At 56.2% G+C, this 17,494-nt stretch overlaps 2 protein-coding genes across 2 annotated transcripts in view; both read left to right on the plus strand.

The window, feature by feature from the left end:
- The window catches only part of SEPT12 (septin 12), a 68,640-nt gene extending 63,895 nt beyond the window's left edge, over nt 1–4,745 (plus strand). The window contains exons 9-13 of the mRNA XM_025203598.1: nt 1–14; nt 637–749; nt 979–1,075; nt 2,917–2,968; nt 3,368–4,745. The exon at nt 1–14 is cut by the window's left edge and continues 123 nt beyond it. Of these exons, the coding sequence (XP_025059383.1) occupies nt 1–14; nt 637–749; nt 979–1,075; nt 2,917–2,968; nt 3,368–3,512 (421 nt within the window). The 3' untranslated portion in view covers nt 3,513–4,745. The remainder of the gene's footprint in view (nt 15–636; nt 750–978; nt 1,076–2,916; nt 2,969–3,367) is intronic.
- Nucleotides 4,746–4,892: 147 nt separating this feature from the next.
- LOC102367826 (myeloid-associated differentiation marker homolog) lies at nt 4,893–10,748 on the plus strand. Its single transcript, XM_014520068.2, has one exon. It carries the CDS (start codon nt 8,036–8,038, stop codon nt 8,912–8,914), a length of 879 nt encoding a protein of 292 aa, XP_014375554.1. The 5' UTR covers nt 4,893–8,035; the 3' UTR covers nt 8,915–10,748.
- Nucleotides 10,749–17,494: the final 6,746 nt, after the last annotated feature.

A 17,494-nucleotide genomic window follows, 5' to 3' on the forward strand; every position in this document is an offset into this window, starting at 1 on the left:
AGTTCAAGCAGCGGGTGAGAGGCCTCAGCAGGACAAAGGGGGACTTTCCAAGGCCATCCAACAGGGCAAGCACCCCTGCCTCAGAGGCTGACCAAGGAGGGGTGTTGTCTGTGGGAGATGTCCCTCCTGGTGAGCTGGCCATGTGAAAGGCACCGGGCAGGGCCAGTGCACTCAGCTCATGCCCCAAACAACTGGGTCAGGAGAGCTGCTGTGTGTTGTTAGTTGCCTCCTGCTAAGGCCAGCAGCTTAAGGCACTCCTGGGTTTCCTGCGGTCAAAGCAACCCTAGTGCCTTGCACATTATGGCAAGGCTCTGATAGCAGTGGGCAAAAAGGCAGCATCCACTTGTGGGTGCTTAAACATCCCACAGCCTCTGACAGCCAGGTGAGGCTGAGTACCCTTGTGTCCTAGCCAGATACCAGCTCCAGCTGTCATTCACCCCAGCCACCCCAAATTTCCCCTGGAAAAATCAGCTACTACAGCACTACGCATTTGTGCGGTGTCACTGTATACTGTTCAGTGGAGGCCACTCTCCATCCCAAAGGTGGCTGGTGTCAGCAGCAGGCAAGATCATAGACTGTCAGGAGCTTCAGTGTAGAAGAGAGCCAGGTCCATCATCTGCCCAGAGCTGTTTCCAGCACTCTATCTCCTGCAGATCCAGAGGGACTTGAAGGCTCATGGGATCAGCATCTACCCACAGGAGGACTTTGAGGAGGACCCAGACGAGAGGATATTGAACGATAAAATTCGAGTGAGTGCTGGTAGGCTGAGGGCAAGGGGCAGGGATGGGGGTGGACCGTGTGTGTGTGTGTGTGTGTGTGTGTGTGTGTGTGTGTGTGTGTGTGACCTCACCTATCCTGAGCAGGCAGGACCTGGGCTGCAGTGCCCGCCAGCAGGATGGCAGCACTGGTGAGGGGTCTGCCCTGGGTGGCAGTGCCAGGACATCTCTAGAACGATTCTGCCTCCATCTCGTCATGCAGGACAAAATCCCCTTTGCTGTGGTAGGAGCAGATCAGGAGCATCAGGTCAATGGGAAGAGGATTCTGGGACGCAAGACCAAGTGGGGGATCATTGAAGGTAACGGGCGCCGTGTGTGGAAGGGGCAGGGAGTGGGGCTGTGTGCGGAGAGGGCAGCTGAGCACTCCTCAGGCTCTTGGTAATGAGGGTGGGATCCTGTCCCCCAGTCTTCTCGAGGGACCATATCCCTGTGGGCTCCATGCTAGCAGTGCAGGGCTGCCTGTCCCCTCAAGGTCTGCTGTGTGGGGAGGCACATGAGACTCGCTCCAGGGAGCCATCAAGGGAGCTAGAATCTTCAGCTCAGGTAGTCTCATCTCAGGCCAGTGGATCCTCAGAGCCCTGGGCAACCAGTTATTGAAGCAGTGCTCCACTTGCAGCCAGTCCCAGGATCCCACAGTTAAGGCCTAGCTCCTCACAAGGTCCTGGGGGTTTCTTCCATGTAGAGTGAGGGTCCCTGTGCTGATCCCCCCTCCTTGGGTGACACTACAAGGCTCCCTGGGTACCAGTCAGCGCTGGCCCTCTGTGTGGTGGAGCTGGGCTTCGTCCAGCTCCCTTCGCCTCTTGCTCTCATCCCAGGATGGGCCATGCACCTGCAGAGGCTCCCCTCTAAGCAGGCATTCCACATGGACAGCTGCTCCAGCCCCACATCCCCGCCACAGTAAACCTGCCACTCAGAGCCTGGCAGCACTAGGGAAGTGCAGCAAGACAGGCCCTTGGAGCCAGGACCTTCCCCAGCTCCCAAGCCTCACGCCCAGGCTGGACCCACAGCCACTGCCTGCACCCTAGCCTAGAGCCCGTTTCCTCTCCATTATCTTCCCCCATGCCTAGCTGGTGCCGCAGGTCAGCCAGGGCCTGGGAAGCCTCTCCCTGGAGACTGCTACCCAGGGCCTCTTCGTTTATCCAAGGCCCTTGGAGCTCCCCAGCCAAGGCACTCCCAGGTACATCCATCAGGAGAGGGCCTGATGACAGCTCCTGGCTGCCACCTGCCTGCACTCCATGCCAGAGGCTGCATCCCAGCATACAGGGGTGGGGCTGGGATGGCTGCACAGGAAGCAGCTGGAGCCCTCAGGTATGGTATACACCATGCACTGCGTATGCATGCAAACAGCTAGGCACACACTGAGCCTGCCTGCAGCACACTAACGTAGGCCTGTGCACCTCCAGGTCTCTTCTTTGTCACCTACAGAGCTCCATGAGTGTGCTGACATGTGCACAGCTTTGGTCCCACGTGTGTCTGCCTGCACATAGCTGGATCACTCCCTCTCACCCACTGACCTCTCAACCCAGACACCCCCAGGTAGTCCCTGCAGTGATGTGCCAGACCTCCCCTGGCACGCACAGCTTCACGTGTATAGGTAGAGCCCCAGGCCCAGCCTGTTCCCAGTGGGCCCCTCGTCTTAGCACCTCCCAGGGCTGGGGTGTTGCTGGGGACCCTTTGCTGTGATCCTTGCTCAGTGCCTGCCCCTGGAGCCCTACTCATGTTTACCCACGTGCACATCTGAGCTCTCTCCATGCACAAGAGGCCCCAGTTTGGCCTGACTTAATCAGGAGAGGAAGCTGCTTTACAGAGATTCACCCCTCACCCCACCTCTGCCTGCCAGGGGAGTAACCTGGAGTCTCCTGCCCCCTAGTGCTCAACTCTGTCCTTGCAGGTTTCCAGGATGAGTTCTGGTCACCCACCTCAGGGAATCCCCCCTGACTAGGGCAGGGTCTGGTCCCCCAAGGAAGAGCCCCAGGTGCTGTGTGAAAGGGCAGGGTGGGGAGGGGCTGGCAGGGGATACTGCTCATCGGCATTCCCTGCACCTCTGAGTCCTGTGGCCTCTGCCCTAGCATGCAGTGGCTGGGGCACAGGGTTGCACCGATGGCTGGGTCCCAGCTGCTCTCTGCATCTTGTTTTTCAGTGGAGAACCCATCCCACTGTGAATTCCCCATGCTGCGGGACCTGCTTATCCGGTGAGCCCTGCACCCAGCGTGGTGGGGTGGAAACCTGGGAGACTGTCTTGGCAAGGATCTCTGCTTCCTGTGTGGGTTGGAGGAAGTCCAGGGGCAGTGTGGGAACAGGAGAAGGCGGCAGTGGGTGGGGAGGGAGCAGCCCCTGATGGATCCATTTGGCAGATACTGCTGGGGCACAGATGCTGCTACAGGAGAGGGCAGTGTAGGTGAGAGCTGGGACCAGCCTTCCATGGCCAGCTGTGGGGCCCCTCATGTGGCTAGGAGGACCTGCCCCCACCGGTGACACAAGGGTGGCGCTGCCATGCATGGTCAGTGCATGGACCTCTCCCACTGCACTCCGTTTGCAGGGCTGTGCCCAGCTGCCTGCCTATCCCTTCACCCTCTGCCTCTTATGCCCAGATCCCACCTGCAGGACCTGAAGGACATCACCCACAACATGCATTACGAGAGCTACCGTGTGCGGCGGCTGAATGAGAGCAACCGGCTGGCGCTCAGCCCTGTCAATGGGCTGCAGGAGAAGGATGAGGTGGAGAGCAACCTCTGAGCAGTGAGGGCAAGGTGTCCCTGCCCTTGTGGCCCTGCACCTCTTCCTGTACAGGGCACATGGACTGATTGCACCAGGGAGGAGCACACCCACTTCCTGCTGGGAGCCACCCCCAGCCTCTGGACAGTCCCCATCTCTCCCTTCTCAATGTCCCAGTGCCCTAGCCATCTTGTCCATTCATGTGCCCTCTGGAGCCAGGCCTGGTGCCACTTCTGCCAATGTGCCAAGACCTCACTGCCAAGCTGCAGCTCACGGAGATGCCAGGACTGTTGTGCCAACCACTGCCTCACAGACACTCCTTCTCCCTTCCACCTTTCTCCCCCCTACTCTGCAGCTGCCCCTGACTAGGACTTCCCCAAGCTAGTCCTAGTTGCACCCCAACTGCCAGTGACTTTTGTGTTGTGCCCCTGATACCATGTGCTCCTCTGCTCCACAACAAGTGTCTCCTCAGTTCTGGAGAGTTCCCATTGCCTCTGTGGGGCCAGCAGGTCTGAGCACCCTATGCCCAGGCCACCAGAGGACAGGTCTCAGGGGCCTCAAGCAGCAGCAGTGGGCATGGAGGTCCAGCCCTTCCCAGGGCAGTGTCAGGCCAGCCCACCTCCAAACACTGCTTCCTTTGCTGGGGCAGTCCTAGATCTGCAGCTGAGCACTGGTCTTCCCTTCCCTCAGTAGGAAAGAGCAAAACCCACCATGCATGCACTGCACTGAGACTGCTGGACCCTTGGGGGCTGTAGGACCAGCTGAGGGGAGATACAGAGCCAGGCCTTCACTGGGAAGGATAGGAGACCCTGTATGTGAGAGAAAGGGGAAGGGGAAACTATTGGTCTGAGGGGCCAACCCTCCTTGCTGTGGGATACGGGATGCCTGGGGTTATCGGGCCGGCCCTCTGCCATGCAGTGGAAGAGCCCCTCTATAAGGTCCTAGAGGATGAGGGTGCAGGGTTTGTTGGGAAAGTCAGGGTTAGAGCTAGCCAGAGTGGAGGGCCCAAGTCCCATCCTAATGAACAGGAAGTGGGGGAAGCTGCCAGCTGCCCCATGCCAAGAGAGTGGCACTCACTGAGCTGGGCATGACTGTCATGGAACTGGAGAGCCAAAGGGGTCCCTGAGGTGATCCCCAGCAGCCTCCCTCAGCCAGCCCTGGGCAGTGTATGTATATTCACTCCCTTGTGTATAGTGCGCTGTGGGATTTACTCTGCCTGGGGACTTTGATCACATATTAAAAATCAACCTGGAACCCTTGGCTTGGCACCCGTCCAGCCCCATAGAAGAGGCAGCAGCAGGAAACCATCCTCATGGGGCCTCATCTGTCATTCCCCATGTCCCTACCCACCCTCACCCTGGCCTGGCCTGTCTTTCTTCCTGAGTCTCCTTCCAAACAGAGGCTGCCCCCAGACAGCACCCAAAAACACAGGCCAGTTTCTGGCTTGGGGGTTTGACCAGGACTGGAGCACTGGGCTGAGACGCTTTGCAGACAGAGCTGGTGGGGGGCATCAGGCCTCTTCCTGTGGTCAGCACTAGGGTGTCCCCCTGGTTTGGTCCCAGGTAATGCCCTCAGCAAGGCTGGCTTGGACATCTTGTCATAGCGCCCTGCCCTCAGGCCTGGCTTGAGCAAGGATGGCCCAGCACCTGCACCTCTGTCCAGACGAGAGAAGGGGCAGCTCCTGAGCCACAAGGCAGGAGCCAGATCTCCTCAGCCACAGCCGAGCATCACTCATCTTGTGGTCATGCAGCCAGGAGGAGCTATCCCTGCCTCCTCTCCTGTCTGGGATGCTGATAAAAGGCTCTCTAGCCCTCCCTACCCCATCTCCCCCACAGCCTGGCACAGATGCTGCCCCAGCAGCTCTAGCTCTATCATCTCAGCACTGAGTGCCCAGGTGGAGCAAAGCAAAGCATGCTGGACCTACGGCATGGGTGTCCTCAGCAGCATTTGCAGGCTGGGAAGGCAGCTGAGTGCAGGATGTGGTCCAGGACTGGAAGGGGGCAGCTCCCTGGTGCTGGTGCTATCTGCCTCAAGGTGTTCCCAGGGACCCCAAGGCAGGGTCCCTGCACCAACCTCCCCTGGCAAGTGCAGATGCTGAAAGGCACAGCACTGGTGGCCTTGGGCTGGGGAAGAGGCCCTGCCCTGCAAGTTGTGGTGTGTCTTTGCTGCATCCTTTCTTCCTGTGCAGCTGCTTCAACCAGAACAGGCCCCTCACACTGCTGGGCACCCACTGGTGTAGAGTAGTAAATCCAGCCTGCCAGCTGCTCAGAGAGGCATCCCGGCTCCTGAAGGTTCAAGTGCAGCACAGGGCACTGGGAGGATGCTTCAGGGTTATGGCTGTGCTACCTGCTCAGACAAATGGGCCAAAAATGTCTACCCTGTTGAGTTCCTGCCCTGCACCCCACTTTTTGTTGCCAAGGGAATCTCTAGCAACCAGAATGGAAAATGGGCAGGTGGCAAGGCATGGGACGAGGCCTCAGGACACCTGGGCTCTGCCTCAGCTCATGTGTGTGCCCCTGAGAGGTCACTATGCCCTTTACCCTCTACTAAAGGGACAAATCTTCCCCTGCTGCCAGGACCACAGCAAGGATCAGTCAGGTCCCAGCTGCAAGATGCTTGGAGGCTGCAGTGACAGAGCTAGATGGAGCTTCATGGTGGGAAGTGGGCAGCTGCCTCCACTTGTCACTGAGTGCCAGCCTGCAGGTAGAAGTGCTCCCTATCCCCAGCCCTATGGGTGGCTGGTCTTGCCTGGCCTTTCCCACTGGCAGGGGCAGGAGCCAGCCCTGCAGCATCACGTTTGCTTGCTGTGGCTATCCCAGGTAAACCTGGGAAGCCCCCCCGCCCATCACTGCCTGCTGCCCCACCTGAACTGCCCTCCTTCCTACCCTGCAGTGCCCTCAGCTGACAGAACCACCCACCAAAGCCCCATGTTGGTGGCCAACCTCAGCAGCTCAGCCCAGTTCAGCTTGGGCAGGTTTCCTCCACTCACTATAAGTCAGTGGGGTCCTGGTTTGGGCCTCATACCCCATCTAGCTGAGGCTACAGGTGCTGCTTCAGGCGGCCAGGGCCTGACAGCTGCAGGCATGAAGGAGTTAGCAGTTCCCAGGGCCTGATGCTCTTACAGCCCTGTCTCTGTGCTAGGAGCACTGTGATGGTGCACCAGAGACTGAAGACCCCTGAGACAATAAAGGAGAGGATAAGCACCTTGCCTGGTAAAAGCCTCTCAGCCTGCACCCCACAGTGCGTCTCCTGTGTACCCTCCTTCCCCTGAGCTTCACATAGCTGCTGTAGCAATCCAGCCCTCCACACACCGCCCTTGAGGGCTCCAATGCCCATGTGGCTCCAGCCGCAGGCTCCGGACCTCCCTTTGCAGCATTTCCCACCCCCTGAACATGTAGCTGGAAGAGCAGCCCCTGCCCTTACAACCTGAGGCCTCCATTCCCTGCGTGCCTCTGACAATAAAGTAGTTCCTCCCAGTGCCCCACACAGGTAGCAGACACCTGCACTCCTCACCACGGCTCAATGAGGGAGGCAGGCGGGCATGGGAGGCACATAGCACATGGCCTTCATGCCCCCCCCCCCCTTTCCCCTTGGTAAGGGGAATAAAAATCTGCTCCTTACTGACCCTAGCTCAGCAGGGGTGTAACTGAGGACCCCAGTAGAGCCACTTCTGCTTGCTGAGAGCCAGGGGGAGCTCAGAGCCAGGCCTGCCCTCACCATACCCACCAGACTCAGGCACGAGGGCCCCTGCCTGGCAGGGGAGAGAGGAGCCTCTTCCCCTGCTCCACATGGCAGCGCAGGGCAAGCCCAGGCATCTCCTACTCACACTGGCACTTGGGGCTCCCACCCAGCCAAGCGCAGCATCACCATGGGCACAGTTACCCTTTAACCATCCTGCTATTAATGATCTACCTGCCTCCCAGCCTGGGCCCCAGGCCAGGCTGTGTGGCTGAACCAGCCTGTGCTGAACTTGGAGAATCCTGGGCTGGGCCTGACAGCTCTCTCTGCCACTGCTAAAGCAGCTCTGGCTTCCTGGGGGTCCTGCACCAAGTGGGAGGGTGGCAGAGCTCAGCTCAGGGGCACCAGCAAGGCAGAGCTGGGTGGGCACAGGGGCTGGGAGGGGAGCGGGGCAGGTGCTGTAAGGTGTGTCTTGCTGGCTTGCTCCCTGTTGGCTGGGGCAGGGCACAGGATCGTTACTATTATTTCCTGATTCCATCTCCTGGGTGGGTCCCACCGGTCCCACCCTGCTGCCCAGATAAGAGAGCTCTCAGGCAGCACTCAGCTCCTTTGACACGGAGCTGGGCGGGGTGGTGAACCAGGCACGTAACCACCCAGCGATCAGCACCACACACTCCATTACGAGCAACGCAGCCTTCTGCACCTGTGCCAGCTGCTCAGGAATCACGCAGGCCAGGGTGCAGCCAGGGCCACGCAACAAGGCAAAGGACCCGGAACCCACTGCAGCCTCCCGGTGGTGAAATTCAGGAGGGAGCAACACCTGGGGCTGGAATCGGCTGCTAGGCTTCTCCTGTGCCCAGAGCACCATGCCAGTCACTGGGATGAATGCCCGCTCTTTGATCTCCCCAGTTGGGATCACCCGGTTCTTTGAGATCTTCTTGTCCTGCACGACCTTCAGCCTGGTGGCCGATGCCAAGGCCTTCTCAGGCTCCTATGGGACCTGGTGCATGTTCAGCTGGTGCTTTTGCTTTGCTGTGACAGTGCTCATCATAGTGCTGGAGCTGACCGAGCTGTTCCCCAGGCTCCCACTCTCCTGGGACGACTTCACCTCCGCCTTCTCCATGCTGGCGGCGCTCATGATCTTCACCTCATCCATTGTGTACCCCTCCGTCTACATCCATGGCACATGCTCCACCAGCGTCTGTGCTCGACAGGCTGCAGCTACCGCCATGTCCTGTCTCTGCTTCATCGCCTACGCCATTGAGGTGGGCCTGACTAGGGCTCGGCCTGGAGATGTCAGCAGCTTCCTCTCCACAGTGCCTGGCCTCCTGAAGGTATTTGAAGCCTACGTGGCCTGTCTGATCTTCTCCCTTGTGGACAATGGCCATTCGTACTATCATTTGCCCGGTCTGCAGTGGTCCATGGCAGTCTACTGCATCTGCTTCATCCTCACACTGCTCATTATCATCCTCACCATTGGCCAGTGTCTTGCCTACATCCCCTTCCCCCTGGAGAAAGTCCTGGTAGGTTACAATGCCCTGGCTGTGCTGATGTACCTGACCACAGCAGTCATCTGGCCCTACTACAGCTTCAAGGGTGTGTCCAGGCCAAACCCCTGCAACAGCGACTGTCAATGGAACAGCAAACTGGGTGTGACCTTTCTCACCTACTTCAACCTCATCGCCTACATTGTGGACCTGGTGTACTCCTCCAAGATGGTCTTCTTTGTGACTGCAACCACCTAACTCCGTGAGGCCAGCCATGCCCGGACAGGGACAGGGGCATTCAGCCTGCAGCACTGGGGAGGGTATGGGCTCCAGCACTCCTCTCTAGTGCTAGGTTTTGCTGGGGCATGTGAGCTCCAGCATCCTGTGACCTGCAGAGCAGTCCCATGTGCTGGGTGGGAGGCTGGTGAATGTGGTGGGAGTTGAACACATAGGGCTGGCATTGCAGAGGGCTCCCTTGTGACCTGTAAAATGTGAGAGGGGCCTCTAAGCCAGGGAGGGTGAGGCTTTGGGGATGGGGGTTCAGACATGGGGCTAAGGGTTACAGAGCTGGGCCCCAGCCCAGGGTAATCAGTGGAAGTCTCCCCACTGCCTTCTACACCTGAGCTGGCTAGGTAGCACCATGTTTCTGGGGGCAAAGGGGGCAGGGGGCAGTGCTGGGGGTTTCAGCACTTGAGTTTGTTTGGGAAGCTCAGGAAGTTGCCTGATTTGGCACTTAAATGAAGGTAGATAAATGGCTTGCTCCCTCCCTCCGGGAAACTAAGGATCAAGTGTGGAGGCCTTGGAGAGCAAAGCAAACTGCTGTATGTGTGTTTAGGAGGGTGTGTGTATGCCTGGACATGAGTAAAAGCTTTTCACTAAAAGGGGGCTGCAAGGTGTGTCCATCCTTCAGGGCTCAGTGAGTAAGAAACTGTTGGGGGGACAGAAGGGGCATGGGAGAAGGTACTAGGTGCTCTTGGGTGGGTTTGGCAGCCCACACTGAGCTCTGGACCTGCACAGGTCCCTGCACTGGTAGGTTTAAAGCCAGCTTGGGCATGCTGGTGCCTCAATGCAGAGCCTGCAAGGCAAGCACATCTAGAACGTGCAGGCAACACGCAGCCAGTGCCTTCTACAGCACTTGTGCCCTCAGCAAAGTGGGGGTGGTGCTGTACCTGAGGGGCCTGCCCTCCCTGCCTAGGGGGCCTGGCAGGGGCTTGCAAAGAGGGTTTATTTGCCTGGTTGCAGGAGGTGTGTGTAAAAGGCAGTATTTCCCTGCTTGTTTCAAACTGTAAAACATCAGAAAGGTCCAGTCTGCCTCCATTGGTTTGTTTTAGGGAGTTGGTAAATGCTCAAGCCTGATATGAAGGGCTGGGCCTGGGGCTGCTGGTCTTTAACAAAAGCCTCCTTTCTCCCGGATGTTAATTAGTCATTGGAGTTCAACCCCTGTGATAAGAATTGGCTCCTTCCGCCTTCTCATTACTCACCTTCCTTGTGATGTCATTTCATGGGTTCTCCCGTTAGGGCAGCTATTCAGGCTAGACAGAGCCTGGATTTATATGGGGAGAAGCAGCAGAAAACTTCAAATTCTTCTTCACCTTCAAACATTTTCAGCCTGTCTCTGTCCATCACTTTACAGATCTCCTTCAGGGCTTGAGACAGGGACAAGACATGGTCGAATCTCAGTCCATTTTTCCTCCCATGGGTTATTGGAGTGATGGAAAAAGGGTTACAGCAGCTTGTCTGCTTGTCTCTTGCTTCAATGAGCCCCACAGAGCTCCCTTGGTGTCTAGGCCTGGCCTGGAGGTGTTATGGTGATAGCTGTGGATTGTTGTGGTGATAGCAAGTCCATTGGCTTGTATATCTGCACAGGTGGAGCAGAAAAGATGGAGATTACCTTCCCCAATGACCACCAGCTCCATGAGGTGCACCCAGAGCCAGACCCTTTGTGCCCTCCCCCCCACAACACACACACACACACCAGCTCCAAGTCACCTGTGGACAGGACCCAGCCCTAGTCTGTCACCCAGTGTCTGCTCCCTCCTGTGTGTTCATTGTCTCTGGAGTCAAGTGCCTAAATAAAGGTTAAACCTGTCACCCTGTGCCTGGTGATGTGTTGCTTTGGTTCTTGTCTGGATACATATTTCAGTCCCATGTGTAACACCTGCAGGGAAGAGGGAGAAGGAGGGTGAGGTAACTGAGGCCAAAGAGCAGAGCATAGGTTTCAGTCCCTGTCTCTGCCACAGACAGTGTGTGTAGACTTGGGCAAGTCCCCTCTTCCCCTCCAGGCCTCAGGTTTGCTTATGTAAAATCTGGGCAGGTGATCACAGCTTCTTCTGCCTGCATCTATTGACATTGGAAACCAGGACTTTGGAGCCAGGACTGTCTCTATCATGTTCACACAGTGCCTAGCAAGACAGAGGTCTGTGCAGGTGCAATGGATAGTCATTGCATCCAGGGGCACCTGGTTTCAAGCAGTCACTGCCACCCAACACGAGGGAGGGGGAGCAGAGACTTTCCCATTGAGCGCTGGCTGTTGCAGGGGGTGCAGAGTAGAGGACTGCAAAACAGAGAGGAGCCAGCCCTAGATCCTACGACATCCTGTAAGATGAGTGCGGCCATGTCTTTAACTGTACCTGTGAAGGACTGGAGTATTATCCCCATTTAACAGCTGGGGGAACTGAGGTACAGGGATTAAGACCAAGGTCCTGGTGGCTAGGCAGAGGTCTGCCAGCAGCAGAGATGGGAGCAGTGTTCTGGGGTCCCTGCTCTGCCCCAAAGATACAAGGAGCAGGTCATTTTCAGGCCCTGTGAGTGGAAGCATAGTGCTGAGCAGACAGTGCACGGGGCAGGTAAAGCACTGAGATAGAGGGGTAAGGCAGGAGGCATCTGGAAGAGGGGTGGGTGGATGGAAGTTCTCCCTTGAAGAGCTTACTCTGTCTAGACTTCAGGGCAGGGAATAGTGACCCAAGGGAACACAGTGTACCTTGGCAGCCTCCCAGCTTCACACTTTGTTTGCATTAGGTACAGCAAGGTGGCCAACTGGCAGTATGAGTGCCACAAGTGACTGGGAAGCTTGTGTGTGTGTGTAACATGCACCAGATCAGGGAGAGGGGAGGCAGCACAGCAGCAGATGGGGCAGGGAGCAGAAAACAGAGCAGCAGATGGGGCAGGGGAAGGGAATCAGACTAGTGGCACTCCAGAAGGGCACAGGGCTAATTTGTGGCAGGCTTGCCAAACGGGCTGGCCCCCATTGAAGTAGAGGCTCATGTCACCCATGATAGGAAACTGCAGCTCATGAAGACTGCAAGCCCCAGGGGCAAGACTGCATCTTGCCTCAGAGAGTTGCAAGGTGCATTGCCGAGTTCTGCGGCAGGCAGTTCATCCACCTCTCACTTCAGTTGTAAGAGCTTTGGGGCAGGGACAGGTTCCTATTTTATGTACAGCCTGTAGCACCAAGGGATCCTGACTGTGGAATCTAAGCAATCAAACTATGCAGGCGATTAATCATCATAAATAATAAACCGTTGCTCTAGACCTGCCATCTTGTGGTAAATATGGGAACTTCCTCACTGGTCCAAAGGTGCAGCCACGTCTCCCCGCCTGGTATAAGTGTCTGATTTGCCAGGCCAGTATTTCCCGGCCTTTGTTTGTTCTGGTGCAAAATGGGATACACCGCAGGAGGGCACCACCATTGTGAGCACTAGATCAGAACTAGCTCTGGGATGGGGAATGAGCATGTGTGTGGTGTGGGCAGGCGCAGCATCAGCCCAGAAGCTGGAGGAGAAGTGCCTGTGAGCTGGGCCCACCCACCTCGAGCTGCCTGCAGACCCAGGCCAGGGAGGGGCAGTGCCACTGGAACCTGGTGGTTCTCAGGGCAAGATCCTCCCTACATCCATGAAAGCCCATGGCGAAGCCTACCCACAAGGCTGGTTCTAGATGCCCCTTATCTCTCTCCCTCCCTCCCTCTCCACCCTCCTCCTGCTGCTGCCTCTGCTTTGCTTCCTTCCCCCCCTGCTGCATCTCCTGCCCAGGCTGTCCTTGGGAGACCTAGGAGACAGCACTGCCAGCCCCATGCTCTCCAGGGGCCTGGGTTCAGGCACAGCCAGGCCCCCTAGGGCCGTGGTTTATTTATAGGACTTTGCTGTGACAAAAGGAACAAATTAGCCTCTTCTGTCAGCTCAGCTCCCTGAGTGCAACCCAGCAGCCCTCCCCGGCCCCCAGGCAGGAAGAGAGGAGTTCTCTCTCAGTTCCCTGCCCAGCACCAGGCCTCATGAGGCATGCCGCTCCTACCCATGCAAGCTCCCTCTGTGGCAGCTGAGCACCTGTGTGTGCAGGTCAGGGTGCTGGCCACCCATATGCAACATAGAGCAGACCAGGGAGGTAGTCACAGAGCAGCCAGCTCCTGCCTTGATCTCTGTCTGAGCATGGTCTATCCCCTGGCTCACAATCCCAGGCTCTTTGCAAGAGGCAGGACATCAGAGCAGGAGGGGTTTAATCACTGTACAGTAATAGTTGGGGCCAATTAGACTGATGGCCTGGGTCAGTAGTGTATCTGAGGGGGGTGACCAGGGGCAGCAGCCTGGGTGCCATCTTTGTGTGGTGAGGAGGCGCAAAAGCACGAGCTGTCCTGCTATATGCCTCTGGTGTGGGTAAAATAGTTGGACTCAGCCAAGGTGGAGACTGGGTTGCCCTGCCTTAGGGTGGCTTTGGCCTGGGCTTGCCCATACCCCAGAATGGCCGTCAGGCAGGAGGAGCCAGATGGAAGAGGCAGGCAGCTTCAGTGCTGGGAGGGAGGGTGTCTGAGGAGGCCAGGCTGGCTCCCGGCTCTGGGGCTGGGCTGGCAAGGCTTCTAGGCAAGGGAGACCTTCACAATCCTGTTCTCTCTAGTGCTATACTCCCACTCTTACATGAAACACTGTTTTCAGGCTTCTCAGGGGGAGAACTGCAGGTTCTCTGAATGCCATGGTTATCACGAGTGCAGGGGTGCCCGTTGGACCTCTCTGGGGCCTGTCTGAGTGCACCCCTCACAGGGCAGGCCTCAGACCTGGCTCAGTCAGAGTGGAATCACATATTTCTTCAACTCTTAGGCCAGGACCTGGGCATGTCACTCCGTGTGTACCCACCATCTCGCATCCTGCAGGCCCTACAGCATTTTGGACCTCTGGGTGCCAACCCTGTCCCTCAATGACTTTTTAATGACCTTGAACCACAGCCCTCCTTTCCCTTGATCTACCCCAGACAAGCCTCTAGTGAAGGCACTTAAACCCAAATGCTGCCACAGAAGTCAGGCCAATATCCAGTGCTAATGAATTGTCCCTGAACAGCTCAGCCCAAAAGGTTTTGTTTCAGCTTTTTCTGAGCATCACAGTAATAACAGGTACTAACTAAATGTGCAGTAATTGGCACTACTGCACAGTCATGCCAGCACACGCCTTTCATAGATAGATTCATAGATTTATAAATTGTTAGGGGCTGGAAGGGACCTTGCAAGATTATGGGGTCCAGCCCCTGCACTAGACAGGAAAGACAACTGGGGTCGGGTGATCCCAGCAAGGTGACCGTCCAATCTCCTCTTGAAGGGTAGGTGACTGTACCACCTCTGGAGGGAGCTTATTCCACAGTCTGGACACCCTGACTGTGAAGAAGTTTTTCCTAGTGTTAAACCTGAAACAGTCTTCCAGGACTTTGTGGCCATTATTCCTGGTTTTCCCCAAGGATGCTCTGGTGAACAGTTGTTTGCTGAGCCCTTGATGCATTCCCCTGATGTAGTGGTAAGCTGCTACCAAATCCCCTCTCAGCTTTCTATTCTTTAGGTTGAAGAAACCCAAGTCCCTCAGCCTCTCCTCGTATGGCTTGTCTTGCAAGTCTCTGATCATATGGGTGGCTCTTCTCTGGACCCTCTCAAGCTTTTCCACATCCTTGTTGAAGTGCGGCAGAGCAGCGGCAGTGTAGGATCTGTACGACCCTGCTCTTGCCCTGCCCCGGCCCAACTCCTGTGAGGCAGCGGCGTGAGGTGGTGGCACTCCATCCCCACCTGCCCCCATGTACCCCCCAGTGCCTTTCAAAGTACCCCCAGGGGTACACATACCCGTGGTTGACAACCCCTGGTCTATTATTACCCCTAGGTTCCTTTCAGTTGTGGTACTAGTCAGTTTGGTGCCACCAAGCCTGTAAGTACGTTGAGGATTGTTCATCCCCAGATGGAGCACTTTACACTTCTCGACATTGAACTTCATCTGGTTCCAATCCGCCCAACTTGCCAGCCTGTCTAGGTCCGCCTGTATCTGCAGCCTATTTTCAAGCGTGACCACGCTCCCCCATAACTTGGTGTCATCCATGGACTTGGCCATTGCGCTCTTCACCCCCACATCCAAATCTTTGATAAAGATGTTGAAAAGCACTGGACCAAGCACGGACCCCAGAGGGACACCACTGGCCACTTCTCGCTAGGACAACACATTAGAAATCTCTGGATTAGAAATCTCTGGATCCTACCCTGCAGCCAGCTTCCTACCCACCTGACTGTTGAGCAGTTAAGCCCACAATCCTCCAGTTTTCCCATGAGAACATCATGGGATACCAGATCAAAGGCCTTTTGGAAGTCTGGTTTACAATGTCAACCTCGCTCTTATCCAGGTAGCGAGTTGCCTGGTCGTAGAAGGAAACAAGTGACACTAACGTGCAGTAGACTAATTCTATTCTGCATTAACACAGCTTTTGCCGTGATGCATGGATGTGCAGTAGAATTAGTCTACTATGCATTTAGTGTATCATATAGACACACCCACAATGGCTGACAAGCTTCCTCTGCATCTTCTGGCTGAGTGCTTAGCACCTTGGTTGGCCACAGGTGAGAGGAAGTGGTGGGTAAGCGCACTAGTGATATAGCCAGGGCCCTTCTCTGCTGGAGTCCCATGTGCTCTGCACATACAGCCTCCTGATGGATCCTGCTCAGCACCACTTGGCTCCAATCTGTATAGGAGACCAGAAGGTTTCCACCTGACAAGACACTGCTGTCCCCTGGCTCTGGTTTAGGCCTGGGCCTGCATCCCTCCTACTGACCGGAACTGCTGAGCTGGTTCCCCAAAGCAGTTGTTTGTAGCTCAGGCAGGCCCTAAATTCCACATGCAACTACTTTTCCTCAGCCTACGGAAACTGGACAGAGACTCACACCACTCCTGGGAGCCTACACCACTCAGCCAGGACCAAACTATAGTCTAAGCTAGGCACCCACAGGTCTCCTAGGAGCAGCAGCTGACTGATAGACAAAGTAAATCATACTTTGCTAGTTTAAACAAGCTATACTTTGCACCTGGCAGCAATTGAAACACGGGGCTAAAGAGTTCCTATGAGGTGGTGCCACCTTTCCCTCAAGGCAGAATGAAATGACCCTTTCACACAGAGATCCTGCAGCAAGCAACACAATGGAAAGGCACTGTGGTCTGTGGCTGAGCAGGGAACTAACTGGTGGGGAGCCCTGGCGCTCTCTCTGCAATGCCCAGTGCTAAGCCTGCAGGTCTGTGGGTGCCTTCCTCTGGGGAATGCACTGCTAGTCTTGATGCAAGCACTGAGTCAGGAGCTGCTGTCATTGCGTCTCCAACTAGCCATGCTCTGCAGAGCCTCTGTCTCCTGGGATTGATATGCTGCTATAAAAAGCAGCACACTATCCTTCAGGCTGCTCTATTTTGGGCTCTGCGTAGCGAGTTGAACGTTTTCTGACTGTTAATCCAGCTGTGCTGCAGTGTGGGCATCTCAGTCTGCAGGTGTGTGTCTGCGTATCAGCTAGTGTGCGCCTGTGCCTCAGCCTTTGTGCATGTCAGTGAAAGCCTCTGCTCTGAGGGGAAAGTGTTGTTATCATGTAAGGGTGTGTTCACAGATCTCTGCTTTGCTTTGTGCTGCTTGTATCTCCTCGTGAATCTGATGTGTGTGTCTTCTGAGGCCTTTGTACCTCTGAGTGAGGCCCTGTATGTGAAGCTGCAGCACGTGCTGTGAGTGTGGGTGGTGCATGGTCCTAGTGTGAGGCTATCTGAGGGGGTGTACATCTGTGGTGGATGTCTGTGTTTCTGCTATATGTGCCACGCTGTGAACATGGGGCATTCTCCTCCTCCTTGTGTATGTCCCTGCAGAACAGCAGGCATCGCTCATGTCCTGGCCCATGCGTGGTAGAGGCTGCCTGCTGAGCCACAGTGCTGTTGTCAGGGGCACCAGAGACAGGAGAGACAACTTGTGCCCAAGAGTTTTCTGCCAGACCACATTCCCTTAGTTGCTGTTTCTCTGTCCACAACTCACTCGGCGAAGCCTCCCTGCAAAACCCCAGCAGCTAGCAGGTTAATTCTAATAACTGAGGTTTTAAAAGAGTTACAAATGACCATACTTGCTAGGGCTCCCTGCACCAAAGCTATGGCAACCTTCTCTCAGTGAGCCCTTTTGGGGCTGAAAGGGAAGGGGTAGGGGGACTCCAGGGCAGAGGCAGCCCAAGGGGTGAGTTTGCCTGGGGATCCCACAGGCTGGAGACTGAGGGTGCAGGACCACAACCTTCAGCCCCACCACACAGACAGTTCCCAGGGACCAGGCAGCAGGTATCATCTGATTTGCCACACTCTGCTGCTTGGTGGGTAAGAGCATTACATCTCCACAGTCTGCTATGAGGTACAGAGCACAAGGGGCTTGATGGGTAGAGTCACTCTGGATGGTCTATGCTTGGCAGTGCCCAGGTCAGGTGCAGAGACACCAGGGGCTCACTGGGTGGCACTGCCCTGCCCATAGACAGAGGCACTGGCACTTGTCAAAATGCACTTGAAAGCATGTGCATCAGGTGCTTGTTACAGGCTACACACCATC

This window comes from Alligator sinensis, unplaced genomic scaffold, assembly GCF_000455745.1.
Source record: "Alligator sinensis unplaced genomic scaffold, ASM45574v1 scaffold404_1, whole genome shotgun sequence".
NCBI classification, from domain to species: domain Eukaryota; kingdom Metazoa; phylum Chordata; order Crocodylia; family Alligatoridae; genus Alligator; species Alligator sinensis.